The 13,785-nt window shown below is 52.7% G+C and overlaps 1 protein-coding gene across 1 annotated transcript; it reads right to left on the bottom strand.

Moving 5' to 3' along the window:
- Positions 1 to 11,675: 11,675 nt before the first annotated feature.
- LOC120645489 (secreted RxLR effector protein 161-like) lies at positions 11,676 to 12,299 on the bottom strand. The gene has a single exon (XM_039922272.1). It carries the CDS (start codon positions 12,297 to 12,299, stop codon positions 11,676 to 11,678), a length of 624 nt encoding a protein of 207 aa, XP_039778206.1.
- Between the last annotated feature and the right edge of the window lie 1,486 nt (positions 12,300 to 13,785).

The following is a 13,785-nucleotide window of genomic DNA, read 5'->3' as shown; positions in this document are numbered from 1 at the left end:
GGCTCAGATCTAAGGGAGACTCAATCTAATCTGAGCCATTGCATACGGATCTGACGGTCCAGGGCAAAGGGGCGCGGGGCGGCGGCGGGACGCGTCGGCGGCGTGCTCCCACGGCGGGGAATCGCCGGCGTGTGGCGTTTCTGGGGTTCCCGGGCTCAGATCGGCCTGGGATTTGGTCGTGGATGTTGCCCGTGGCATGCGTAACACACTTATGCGCTCAGAGCAGTGGATTGGGGTTCGGGACGGCGTGTGTGGCGGCGGTGGCGGGTGTGCACGGCGGAGCATCACCGGCGAACGGGGTTCTGGGGGTGCTGGGGCTTCGGATCCACAAAAACTAGTGCCAAAAGATAGAACAGACCGAGGCGTGGCTCACCGAGGGCGCGGGGTGGACGGATCCGTAGCGTGGAGGGGTCGGCGGCGAGTTTGGCGGCGGCGCAGAGGCGGCGCTTGAGGAGGGGTTGAAGGTGGGCGCTCCCGAGCTTCTGGACGGCGCGGACCCACTTGGGGCGAGGCTGCGGAGCAAACCAAGGGGTCAGGACGGGTCAGGGACCACCGGCGATGAGAAATCGAAAGGCGGGGTTACTCACCGGCGTTCGGCCCTTGGCGGAATTCCGGCGCCATAAAGGTTGTGGTCGAGGATAGAGGGCTCGAGGCGAAGCCTGGACTCGGGGCGGAGTTCTGGGAGAGCTTGGCAGGGGTGGTGGCGCGGCAGGGCGACGTGGCCGCGGCGGCGCGGTGCTCTGCGCCGGGCGGAGGTCGCGGGGTTGGCACTGGGGCGTAGGGGTGGCAGCTGTGTGGGGAGATGGGGCGCTGGGGAGGGCCAGGGCGGTTTAAGAAGGGAAGGCCGGCCTCGGCGTGCGGGTCCAGGGGCTGACGCGGCGCGGAGATCACGGCGAGGACTCGGCCGGGCGTTGCGCGGGGTAAGCGGGAGGTGAGGGATGACAGGCGGGTCCGCCCGGTCAGTGGCAGCGGGCGCTTGCGGAGGCTGCGGAGGCAGGCGCCGACAGGTGGGTCCGGGGGCGAGCGTTGCGCGGGCGAGGCAGGTGAGGCTGTGCGGCCGTTGCGGCCTGGTGGAGCGGAGGAGAGGGCGAGCGGGCCTGCGCGGGATAGGCCGTGCGGAGCTGGGCCAAGCCGGAGGCGGTGGGCCGAGCGCGGAAGTGAAACCGTGGGACCGGGCTGGGCCCGCGGGAAGAGGAAAAGGGAAAGGAGGTGGGCCGGGGAGAGGCTGGGTCGGGCTGAGGGTTTGGGCTGGGGTTTTGGGTTTGGGTTCCTTTTCTATTTCTATTTACTCTCTCTTTTCTAAATCTAATTCAAACAAAGTTTGAATTCAAATATGAATTTGAATTCAAACCACACTCAAATAAAAGTATGCACCAGCATGAATGCAACACAAATTTTTTTAAACTTAGACAAATTTTATAATTACTTGTGAAACAAAATTAAATTAAATGCATGGCTAAACACAATAAACCTTAGAAATTTAAATAAAGCCAATTAAATTTATTGATAAATGCTGAAATTTAAATTAGGGTGGTACATCCTCCTCCTCCTCATCTGTTTCTTCGAATTGTGGCAAATTGCCAACAAACTCAGGATATAGTCTCTCATCATCATCAGGTAACACATCTAATGGAACTGATGCCTCTGCTGCCTCACTTAGATTCTGTGGCTGCTGCTCGGAAGTGTTTGCATCCATCCTATTTGATGAAAAAAAGAGAAAGAAATATACATGAGCACAGCCACTTATAAAAGCAATCATCATTTCAGGACAAAGGAATTGTAATATGCACCCATGCTGAGAATTGTAATCATCATTTCACTAACTCAGCAATTGTAATCATCATTTCTTTCAGTAATTGTAAATATCATTTCACTAACTCAACAATTGTAATCATTATTTCAGCAAGTAATCATCAGTTGTAAGCATCATTTCAGGACAAAACAATTGTAATCTGCACTAGTTCACTAACTCAGCAGTACAACAAAGCAATTGTAAACTAGCAGCTCAACAAACAACCTTCAACAATCAGTGTATCATAGAGCAGAGAACTAAAACTACCTTCAAGCTTCCAAACCAATTCACCAGCAAGTGTTGTGGCGTCGAGGTGGCCTCTGGGGAGTAACCCGGCCGGGAGGCAGGCGTCGCCAGCAACCGGACCAGGCGGGAAAGCCACGGCCGGCAGGCACCCGCGCGAGGCAGGGAGGGGGCTTGCGGACCGCGCGCGGCAGGGAGCCGCGACGCCTCGCAGGACGTGGAGGGCTGCCGGCGGGGAGCCATGGGTGGCCGGCGCCGGAGGCTCCGGTGGCCAAACGCGGCAGGGCCCTCGGGGAGCCGCGCATAGCACGCGCGCGCGTCAGGGACCCGCGCTCGCCGGGCAAGCACGCGCGCCGCAGGGGCGAGGGCGGCGGGGATTCGGCGGTGGAGCCTCGGGCTGCCGGAGCTACAGCTCGGTCAGGGCAGCCAGCCGGTGGGGAGGAAGAACAGAGGCGACTGGTGGGGAGCGGACAGCGGAGGAGGTCGGACACGCGCGCTAGGAAGGCGGACAGCGGGAAGCCGCGGGGAGGCTGGCGGCCGCGTGCGCAGGGAGCTTGACCCGCGATGCAGAGGCGCGCGGCGGGGCGCGCGGCGGCGGTAGGGAGGAGGCGAGACGCGCAGGGAGGCGGTGCAGAGGCGCGCGGCAGGCCGCCCGGCGGCGGCAGGGAGGAGGTCGCGCGCGCAGGTTCTTGCCTGGCGGGGCGGTGGGAAAGCTCAGGCCACGGGAAGCCGCGGGGAGGCCTCGGGCGGCCGGCTCGGAGGCTGCGGCGGCCCTGCGGAACCCTAGCCGCCGCCGCTCCGCCTCCCAGATCGGGATCGAGATGGCTGGTGGAGAATGGATGGGGAAAGTTTATCGTGGGGCCCACTGGTCAATGAGACAACGCGGTGCATATATTTGGTGAAAAGTGGGCCCCACCTATCAATGACGGACGGAAACCGTTTGTGCGGGTAGAATTGAACGAAGTGTGGCGCGTGGGAGGGTAAAACTGAGGTGGGGAATGAATTAGGGGTACAACTGAGGTGGGGTTCACAACTAGGGGTAGGAATTTAAATAACCCTAATGTCTTCCATGTGTCTCAACTAAAAAAGTGTTTGAGAGTGCTTGAGGAACAATTTCCGACAGAAGTCATGGACCTACAGCCGGACCTACAATATCAGGATAGACCTATAAAAATCTTGGACGTAGGCACTCGACAAACAAGAAGGACCGCTGTGAGGTTTTGTCGAGTACAATGGAGGAATCACACGAAAGCCGAGGCGACATGGGAACGAGAGGATGATCTAAAGAAAGAATCCCCTACCTATTCGAGAACTAGCCGGAATCTCGACGTCGAGATTCTTTTAAGGGGGGTAGGTTTTGTAACACCCTATTTTCAAATCCCTTCTAAAAATCGTGAAGTAAAAAAATTTGAAATTTTCAAAATTTAACAAAACACATTTTGGTCAAAAAGGTAGAATTTAAATCTTTTCAAAATAATGGCTTTTCAAAATTTTTCAAAAACCTTGGAGTATAACTTTGAGTTGTTTGGTTTTTAATGAGGTGTTTTAACCCTTTTGTGCTTTTGAACCTTTTGAATTCACCCCAAATTCAAACCCAAACCCATTTGAAAAATGTTTGAAGTTTTAAAATCAAAACGGGCCGCCTCTTTCCTTTTCTTCCCGTGCGGCCCAGCCCAGCCTGCCTCTTTTCCTCCCCCTGGGCCGCTGCTCAGCCCAGCGTGTGCCGCCGCCCCGGCCCACTCCCGCGCCCCGGCCAGCCCGCTCGTGCACGCCCACTCCCGCGCCTCGCCCAGCCCACGCGCGCCGAATCCGCCTCCGCCGCTCAGCCGTCCGCCTCCGCCCCTGCGTTTGCACCCCCGCACCGAGCGCCACCGCCGCTCGCTACCTTCTTCCCCGTCGCCGGCCCCTACACCCACCCGCGCCACGTGGCCGCGAGCGCGAGCTCTCACCCTAGCCCCCTGCCCCGCTCCCTGCTCCCTCACCCGGCCCCTACCCTACTTGCGCACGCCCGGCCCCCACCGCCGCCATTGATGACGGGAGAAGCTTCCCAAGCTTCTCTAGTGCCCCGCACCAACCTTGGCCGCCCATAAAAGAAGCTCCGGCGCCCCTGTGCCCATTTTCGCACACACCCGAGCACCCCCGCCTTCAATCGAGCTCGAGCGCCACAACCCCGTCGCCGGCCACCTCCGCCCTGCCGCGCAATTGCCGCCACAGACCGCCGCCCTGCCCTAATTGAGTGCTTGGTGAGCCCCGCCCCGGTTCCCTCTATCCCTTGAGCTAGATGCTAGGACCCGTAGGTCACCCCCGCGGCCGGAACACGGCCTGACCAGCGCTCCGCCGCCGCCCGCACGGCAACCCCGCCGTAGCGAGCCCACTGCAGATCAGCGCGAGCCCCGCCTAGGTGTGCTTTAGCATTGCGCGCACACACAGAGCCCCCAATGCCCAAACCCGAGCCCAGAATGACCCGAACGAGCGCTCGCCAGCGAGCCACGCCGCGCAGAGCCACCTCCGCCGCCGCGCACGCCCTTCCGAGCATCCCCGAGCCCCGCTTAGGGCCCAGGTGGATTACCCATGCCACGTAGACCATCCCCGGCCAAACCCCTGGTCGATTTGACCCCCGGAGCACCGTAAATGGTAAACTCCGGTGAGCTTCCGAGCCGCGCCGCCGCGGGGAATGATTTCCCGGCGAGCTCCGCCACTAGCGGCGCCCGCGAGCCCCCTGGACCATTCGATCCAGAGCCAATGTCCGAAATTAGATCCCGAGCCCTTCAAACCAGAGCTGCCCGATCAAGATCCAGTGGATCAGATCGCGAAATACCGGGTCGCATGGTATTTTTGTAAAGGAGCCCCTGAGTTTAATAAGAATCAACCCGCAGTCCAGCCCAGTTCAAAAATAATAACAAAACAGCCCTCATTTTTAGGTTTTAAACCATGAGGTTTCGTAATTTGGGGTCTGCCATCCCTGGGTATGATTTGCACCCACAGCCCCCTAGAAGTTTTAGTTAATTACATTTAGGCCCCTAGAATTTGCTGATAAACCCTTCCAAAGATCAGTTTTTCACAAATATGCCCCTGGACCACCTTTTCTAGTATTTCAAACTTCCGCAAGCCATAACTTCTTCATTTTTCATCCAAATCCGATGATTCATGTTCCTAAAATTTTCTAAAATCAAGATCTATCCAACTATACCAAAGTTTACCTAAATTGATTTTTTTCAAATTGTTGTTTGTTTGTTTGCTTTGTTTAAACGCGATCGTACGTACCGTTAGTGACGTACTCGACGTTCGTACGCTAGGCTTAAACGACGACGCGTACGACGACCCCGAAGATCCGGACTACGAGGAAGAATTCATTGATGAGCCTGAAGGCAAGTCCTATCGCCCCCTCCTTGATCATGTTGAACCCAGTTTTATTCAAAAATAAAATCTGACCAACAATTAAACTAGACTTTTTCATAAAATGCATGGTGTGAGATTTTCGAAAATAAATGAGTATTTTTGCCTGCTTAGTCAATACCCAATTTTGATATTAATGCTTATCCTTGACCTTTGATCACCCTGATTCCTTGATAACCCTAGGATAAAATCATCATTTATATTAAATGATGATACAATTCTTGCATTACCAAATGCTTAGGCTAGAAGCATTGCAAATGCAAAATTTCTTTAAGTGTGGTTGGTGAAGTGAGTTACTTGGTGAATGGGTTAAAAACTGTTTTGAGCCGGGGTGGACATGGCCGTGTGCCTACTTTGTACACGTGCTAAGGAGAGTTTGCCCTAGCCATGTAAGGACCGGTTCGTTGTGCGTCTCCCCTGGCATACTATAAGTGCAACCACACGTCCGGCTTAAGACGGACTTAATCTCATACCCCACGGGCTTAGAGCCGCAACTCACCTGGAGATAGGGTGCAACGGACCCCAGGAGCGGACCCGGGGACTGTGTGGCTAAACCGGTGTCTGGCCCCGGCACGGGAACTGTGTGGCGTACCGTGTCGTAATCCTCGGACCCGGGGACTGTGTGGTTGATCCAGTGTCTGACCCGGCGCGGGAACTATGTGGCGTACCGTGTCGTGGCTTTAAAGAGAAATATCCTTGAGTATGGGCTCCTGAATGGTTTCGTAGGTGGTTTGTGCTATATGCTACGTGAGTACGGGATTGAGTTATACTTGACACAACTCTAGTATATCGTGTGGGGAAAGTGTAAAAACTTTGCAGAGGTACAATCTATCCGGATAGCCGTGCCTGCGGTCTCATGCATGCTGTGGTGGAGTCACGGTGATTAGGTTTTCGGTGTGAGTTCTTGGCGTGTGTGTTTTCGAAAAAGAATCTCGTTTTCGGTTAACCCAGATGCTGGGTGATGCTATGTGGAAAAACAATTGATTACAAGTGTGCTTAGACTTCTAAGCACGGGAACTGGTGGGATTGAAGTATCTCCCCCAGGGCCAAACTACTATAACTCAATGAGCTCCTCTTGTCTCTCTTCTCTTCTCAAAGAGAAACATTACAAACTACACCTTTGCATTTAAACTCAGCATTTCCGCAAAATCAAACCCAAGCCCTTCCTTGCCTTACCCTATGCATCTAAGTAAACTTTGCTAAAGATGGGACATGCTGAGTACTTTATGTACTCACTCCTTCATCGTTGTGGTTTTTCAGCAGAAGACGTAGAAGGCGACTACATCGTAGATGAGGACGTGTAGCTAGGGTTTCGCCTGCACCCAAACCATGCCTATGGATTTGGGTAGCTGCGCTACGCTTCCGATGTGTAATAAAGTTTGCGGCCTGTGAGCCGTTATGTAAGAACCTTATGAAGGTTTTGTATAAGACTCTGTGCTATGTAATGTATGCGGTGCTCGGTTTTCTGTACCATTTCTGTTCTCTGTGCGTATCAGCTACTGATCCAGAGACTGATACGGTAAGCACAATGGATCTCGGAAACAGGGTCTGACAATACGTGAAGCGGTGCGGATGATTTGTATGTATGCATGCGCTGTACCTTTATGCATGCTTGGTGTGCAGGAGCCAAGAGGTGCACGTGCATGTAGATGGATTGGTTGTTTCGGTCGTGGTGGGCTGCGAACGGCCAGGCAGTGGGCCCACAGACTATCCGCATTCATCCGACTCTAAATTTCTACCTAAAAAAAATATTATGTTCTGATCAACAATATTCTCTACCTTATACTACGATCCTCTGCAAGCATATTTACCTTATATCTCAACTCTATATCAACTACCACAATATTTATTATTTTTTATACTTCCCCGCCCCTCTCTCTGCCTTTCTCCAAGACCCCAATCCTCCACCCACCCGCCGCACATCTCTCTGGCCCTCCTTCCCCGCCTCCTCCTCTCCCGCCGGGCGCTGGCGCCTCCTCTCCCATCTCTCCGGCGGTGCGGATCCGACCTTGGGCAGGCCGTCTCCCTCGTTGCTCTCTCGCGCGTGGATCCAGGGTGCCCCCTCCCCGCCTCGTCGGCGGCCGCGGCTCGCCTCCTCCCCGTCTCATCGCTGGCCGCGCGTCCTCCCCGCCTCGTCGGCGGTCGCGGCTCACCTCCACTGGAACTGCCGCTCTACTCACCATGGACGCGGCGTAGAGCATGGAGGGCCGCCGCCGCCGAGCTTCGAGGCCGTGGCGATGGCGTCGGTGGCCGGCGGCCTCACCCTCCTCCAACTGCGCCCCGTCCTCACCCTCTTCCGGCGTCCGCGCCTCGTCCTTATCCGATGGCGGGAGATGTGGAGCCATTGGCCGCGTGCATGAGAGAGAAGAAGATGGAGTAGGAGAGAGACGACGCAGTATATGGGGTGAGAGAAGACTCATCTTACCGCAGGGATGAGTTTCCAGTTGACGGTTGTGGGCGTTCAGTCAACTGGATCGAGGATAGGGTAAGGTTTCCAGTTACGACTACGGATAGCCTTTAGGCTGAAACTAGCGGCCTCCCCCGTCCTCCACCCAATCACTATTCCAACTACCCCTCTCTCTGTCTACAGTGCAGAACAGTGCCGTAACAGTACCGCATTTAATTTTTGGGGGTCCATACGGGGCACCGCTGGTTTCAACCTTAGGCCGAATCCAAGAGCTCCCCCATCCCTCATCCCCTATCACTATTCTAACTACCTCTCTCTGTCTACAGTGCATAACAGTGTCATAACAGTGCAGTATTTAATTTTGGAGGTCCAATATGGGGGAGCTATTGGATTCAGCCTTTACACGAGATTCGTGTATCATCCGTACGCCGTACGATTCGCATAGCCGATCACCACACTTCTCCCTGGCATGCAGTGCGCGGCCCACCACCGGCCCACTGCACATGCAGATCAGCGTGCAGGTTGCCAGGTTCCAACAACCGAGCGTGCAAGACCCTGTAGCTAGCTGGGCACATGTCAGCCTAGCATAGGATGAAGATGAAGTGGGGTGGAATTTAAAACTTCACTTCAATTTTTCTTCCAAACTATGAATTCATTTCAAAATCCGTTTGAACCAACGAATTGCTTAGAATTAATGCAACGGGACGAGATCAAATATGAATTTATACTATTTTTTTACTTTTCAAATAAACATTTGGAATATACTACCTCAACATTATGGATATATTGTTTCAACATTTTCACCTAAAATGTTGAACTAGTTTTTCATAAATGTTGAATCATGTTTCGTACATTATTTATTTAAGTTTGATAAAATGTTAAAGCATGTATAAACAAAAAATATAACAAAAAATATAGTTAGTTTACATAATAGAATAATTAAACTCATAAAAATTAAAAAAAATAGTTACACCTATGTGCTACCATGTTATTTATTGGTGGACTGAAATTAATAGGCTAAATGGGCTTAAAGATACGTAGATTACCTATCTTCCGGAAGATATATAGGAAGTCCCCGCCAAGCTGCATGTAGCGTTGTGCAGAGTCCGGTCCGGGTATAGGTGCCTGGCGTGGAGAATAAAGCAGAGCCCGGCGGCTGTTTCGATGGGCAGGGCAGAGGCATAGAAATAGCAGATAGAAAATATACAGCATGTTGTGGCTGTTTTTTTAGGGTTTTGGGATTTTAGAGAAATCCTTTTGGTGATGCTTCTAAGCGGCGTCTTATAAACACGATTGATGCAATAAAGATTAAGCTTTCGCAAATCGACGTGTTGGTAATCTCGTTCCTTCTTTCAGCTTGATATTTGCACGTCTAGCTTTTGGTTATAGATTGATTACTCGTTTTTAAGTCTTGAGTTGATTGATCCATCTAGAACCTTGCTAGGGCATCAATCTAGTGTTCTGACAAATTTGATTGATTAGTTTTTCTTAATTCTGGTTAATCTCGGCTTAGTTAATTCTCGTCACTTTCTGGACAGTGCGTTTGTTATTTTTATATCTCGAGTTCTAAACATCCGATTGGGTTAGTTGTGAAATTTTATCTAGTTTATTCAGTTAAAATTTCAGATTTATTGAAGTTACGGATATTGCTGGAGATTCGTTTTACTAACGTGCTGGTGTTCTGTCCGAAATTGAAAAACGAGATATATTTGCTTTTCGGATTTTGGGGAGTGTTAGAAATTATTTTTAGCTTTCGCAACTATTCAACCCCCTTTGGTTGCCGTGGTTTACATATATCGATCCTACAGTAATCTAATAGCCATATGCTCAACTTAATATAAATAGTGTATGTGCGTAACTGCCCATCACCAGAGATAGACCCTATCTACCTCAATTAGTTAACAATGCATGGTTTTTGTGTTGCCATTGCACAGATATTTCATTGTTCTTGGTGTCATATGGGATGTTTCAGTTTGGAAAATGATAAGATGTGCACTCCCTGATGATAATGGTGGATACAGAATTATCACAACTACCCATAGTTTCAATGTCGCCGAACAAATTGGTGGTGCTTATAAGCTGAAACCTCTTTGCTTCCACATCTCCAAATAAAAAATTACTGTATCGAAGAATATATTTGGCAATGAAGACAGGCAAATGTCCTTATGAGAAGCTGGCCAATGTATCTGATAGAATACTAAAGAAATGTGTTGGTGTACCCTTGGCTACACTACTGGAAAAAGGCCCAAAGGCACCGGTTAGGAAGGGGCTTAGGTACCGGTTTTTGAACCGGTACCCGGAAACCGAGACCAAAAGTCACGGCCATTAGTACCGGGTAAAATAACCGGTGCCTTAGGCTAGTATTTTTGGCAAAAATGGTTGGCCGGGATTCGAACTCAGGATCTGTTGTCTCGCGTGTACTTTTCTTATCATCTCACTTACACATCACTTCTGAGGAGAAGATAGATATTTTTCTTTTGAAGTAACACATGAATGAGCCTAAGGTACCAGTTGGTAAAACCAACCAGTACCTTAAGTCTCATCCATAGACACCGGTTGGTGGTACCACCCGGTACCAATGTAAAAATTACCACCCGGTACCTATGGAGAGCCTTAGGTACCGGTTGGTGTTACCAACCGGTACCTAAGGCTCATCCATAGGTTCCATCCACCCCAAAAGTACATGTACGAAGGTAAACCGGTACCTATGCTAACATAGGTACCGGTTCATTTTCATAGTGGTTCTTTTGGGGTGGACCTTTGGCGTGTTTTCTAGTAGTGCTATCATTACAATAGCTAGTTTATTGGCTACCAAATGAGGAAATAAAATAAAGTGGTCTAAGGTGTGCAACTCTCTTGGCACTGGATTGGACGATAGTCTAGATGTGAGCAACATGAGAATGATCTTGTCACTTAGCTATTATGATATGCCATCCCATCTAAGGACTTGTTTATTATATCTAAGTGTGTTTCCAGAAGATTATAAAATTGACAAAGTTCGTTTTATAGAGATGTGGATAGCTGATGGTTTTGTCCAATGTGGAAAACAAGGTCAGAGTCTATTTGAAGCCGGAGAGATTTACTTCAATGATCTCATAAATAGAAGCATAATCCACACCCATGTATGAATGCGGTGCACACGATACGGTGCTCGATCTTATCCGCTCCTTGTCAAGTGAAGAAAACTTTGTTAAAGTACTAAATGGTATGGAGCTGCAGCAAAGGGGACCTCGACATCCACGGGAGATTGCCAGCTCTCCGTTCTCTCGTTATGGAGGTGGACCTCCGTTCTCTCGATCTGGAGGTGGACCATGAGAGCCTTGAAATCCTTGGGTGGTTCACTGTAGGTGCTGGTTCTTTTCCGTTCCTGGTACACTGCAAGCTCTGGGGATTTGTACAGCCTGTGGTGTTTCAGCAAGGAGCTATGCTGAAGCTTAGGGAGCTTTATCTGGACCTGCTTTTTTAGTACTGTGTGTGAGGCCAGAGAATCTTGTTGCCCAGTTCCCACACACACACCGGAGGTCAGCTTGACCAGAGGCCACTTGATTGAATCGAAAAACAGAGGAGTTCTGTTCCCGGTTACAGGGGACGGCGGGGATGCTGTGCTTATATAGGCACCAGCTCACCCACTAAAGTGGTAAAGAAAAAACAGCAATAGGATTACAGAGAGCTTATTTAGCTATCAATCTCCCCCTAAACCTAGTGCTGAGTGATCTGCTTCAGCCCGATCTTCTTCCTCATCTCCTGGAACTTGGTCTTGCCTAGAGACTTGGTAACAATGTCGGCCAGCTGATCAGTAGTGGATATGTGGTCGGCCTTGATGCTCCCTTCTTCCAATCAATCCCTGATGAAGGGGTACTTGATCCGGATGTGCTTGCTCCTGCCATGGAAGACTGGATTCTTGGTCAGGGCTAAGGCAGACTTGCTGTCCATCTTGAGCTCCACCACATCCACCTTGCTACCCAGCAGCTCCCCGAGCAGCCTGGACAGCCACAGCCCTTGTGTGGCGGCTGAAGCGGCGGCGATGTACTCTGCTTCATAGCTCGACAGCGCGACCACCTTCTGCTTGGTCGATTGCCAGCAGACCAAGCAATCACCGAGGAAGAACATCGTCCCACTGATGCTCTTGCTTGTGTCGACGTCGCCGGCGAGGTCGCTGTCGCAGTAGCCAATGAAGCGCATTGCACTGGAGGCACACTTGTAGTGCAGACCACAGTCTAGCGTCCCAGCCATGTAGCGGAGGACGCACTTGATGGCTTGCAGGTGCTCCACCGTCGGCCGCTCCATGAATCGGCTCACATACCCGAGCGCGAATGCCAGGTCGGGCCGGGTATGGACCAGATAGCGGAGACTGCCCACCAGCCGACGATAGTGAGTCGGATCAACCTCCTCTGCTTCACTGTCGCGGCTGAGCTTGAGCTTCTCCTCCATCAGCATGTGGGCGGGGTTGCAGCCCGCCATGTCGCTGAGGTCCAGAATGCGCTCGGCGTAGTGTGCTTGACGAAGCGTGATGCCGCTGGCGTCCTAGCGCACCTCGATGCCGAGGTAGAAGCTCAGCAGCCCGAGGTCGCTCATGTTGAACCTATGCTTCATGGCCGCTTTGAACTTCTCCACCTCCTCTGCATCCGCACCGGCAATGATGAGGTCGTCGTCCGCACCGGCAATGATGAGGTCGTCGACGTAGACCCCGACCAGCAGGACAGCACACCCTATGCCCCGCCGATACATCGCCGCCTTGTGCGTGCTCTGCTGGAAGCCCATCTCCTTGAGCGTCGCATCCAGCTTTGCATTCTAGGCCCGCAGCACTTGTCTGAGCCCGTACAGCTACACCTCCTCCTTGAGGTCGCCGTTGAGGAAGGCGGACTTCACGTCCATGTGGTGCATGCTCCATCGTTCTTGGGCTACCAGTGCGAGGAGAACCCGAACGGACTCCATCCTCGCCACCGGCACGAACGCGTCGTCGTAGTCGATCCCCTCCTGCTGGACGAAGCCCCGCGCCACCAGCCGTGCATTGTGCTTGATGACGACGCCCTTCTCATCCTTCTTGAGCTTGAAAACACATTTCAGAGAGATTGGGCGGTGCTGGCTGGCAGATCTATGAGCTCCCAAGTCTGGTTCCTCTCCATGGACTCGAGCTCTAGCAGCATCGCCTTACGCCACGCCGGATCACCATGCCCTTCCACGTGCATGGTTGGTTCGCCGGCATGCGTCAGATGTAGCTCCGCGCCAAGGATGTTGTCGATCCTCCGGTACTGGAGGGGCTCGCCAGTGTAGGATGTGTCCAGACGCTCCTCGTCATCCTCCAGGTGTGTGGCTGACTCAATTTGAGTCTGCCCGGCCGCTTCCGGAGTCGCCAAAGCAGGGGACGCAGGGGCCGACGCAGAAGCAGGGGATGCAGGGGTCGCCGCAGAAGCAGAGGACGCAGGTGCCGATGCAGAAGTAGGGGTCGGCGGGGCCGACGTTGCACTCCCAGTCTCCCCCGGAGCTGGAGAGTGTGTCGGGGCGGAGGCCGGCCCCGACGTGTCGGCGTCGATCAGCTCGTAGTCGAAGACAAGCTCCTCCGCTAGTGACGCTGCATGGTCGATGCTCTTGCTCCAGTCCCAGCCGTGCGTCTCGTCGAAGACGACATCGCAGAACACAAGCATGCGCCGGGACACCGGGTCGTAGACGCGGTAGGCCTTGGTGCCATCGGCGTACCCGAGGAACACCCCTGGCCTGCTGCGATCATCAAGCTTACGCACCTGGTTCAGCTCCTTGATGAAACTGAGGCAGCCGAAGACACGCAGGTGCGCCACCGCTGGAGCACGCCCGTACCACGCCTCGTACGGGGTCGTGCCCTGCAAGCTCTTGGTCGGTGACCGGTTCAGCAGATGAACCGCTGTCACCACCGCTTCGCCCCAGAACTTCACCGGCATGCCTCGCTGCTTCAGCAAGGCCCATGCCATGC

This window comes from Panicum virgatum, chromosome 8K (genome assembly GCF_016808335.1).
Source record: "Panicum virgatum strain AP13 chromosome 8K, P.virgatum_v5, whole genome shotgun sequence".
Lineage (NCBI taxonomy): Eukaryota > Viridiplantae > Streptophyta > Magnoliopsida > Poales > Poaceae > Panicum > Panicum virgatum.
Note: the sequence above shows the minus strand (reverse complement) of the source record. Positions and strands in the feature narration are given on the sequence as shown.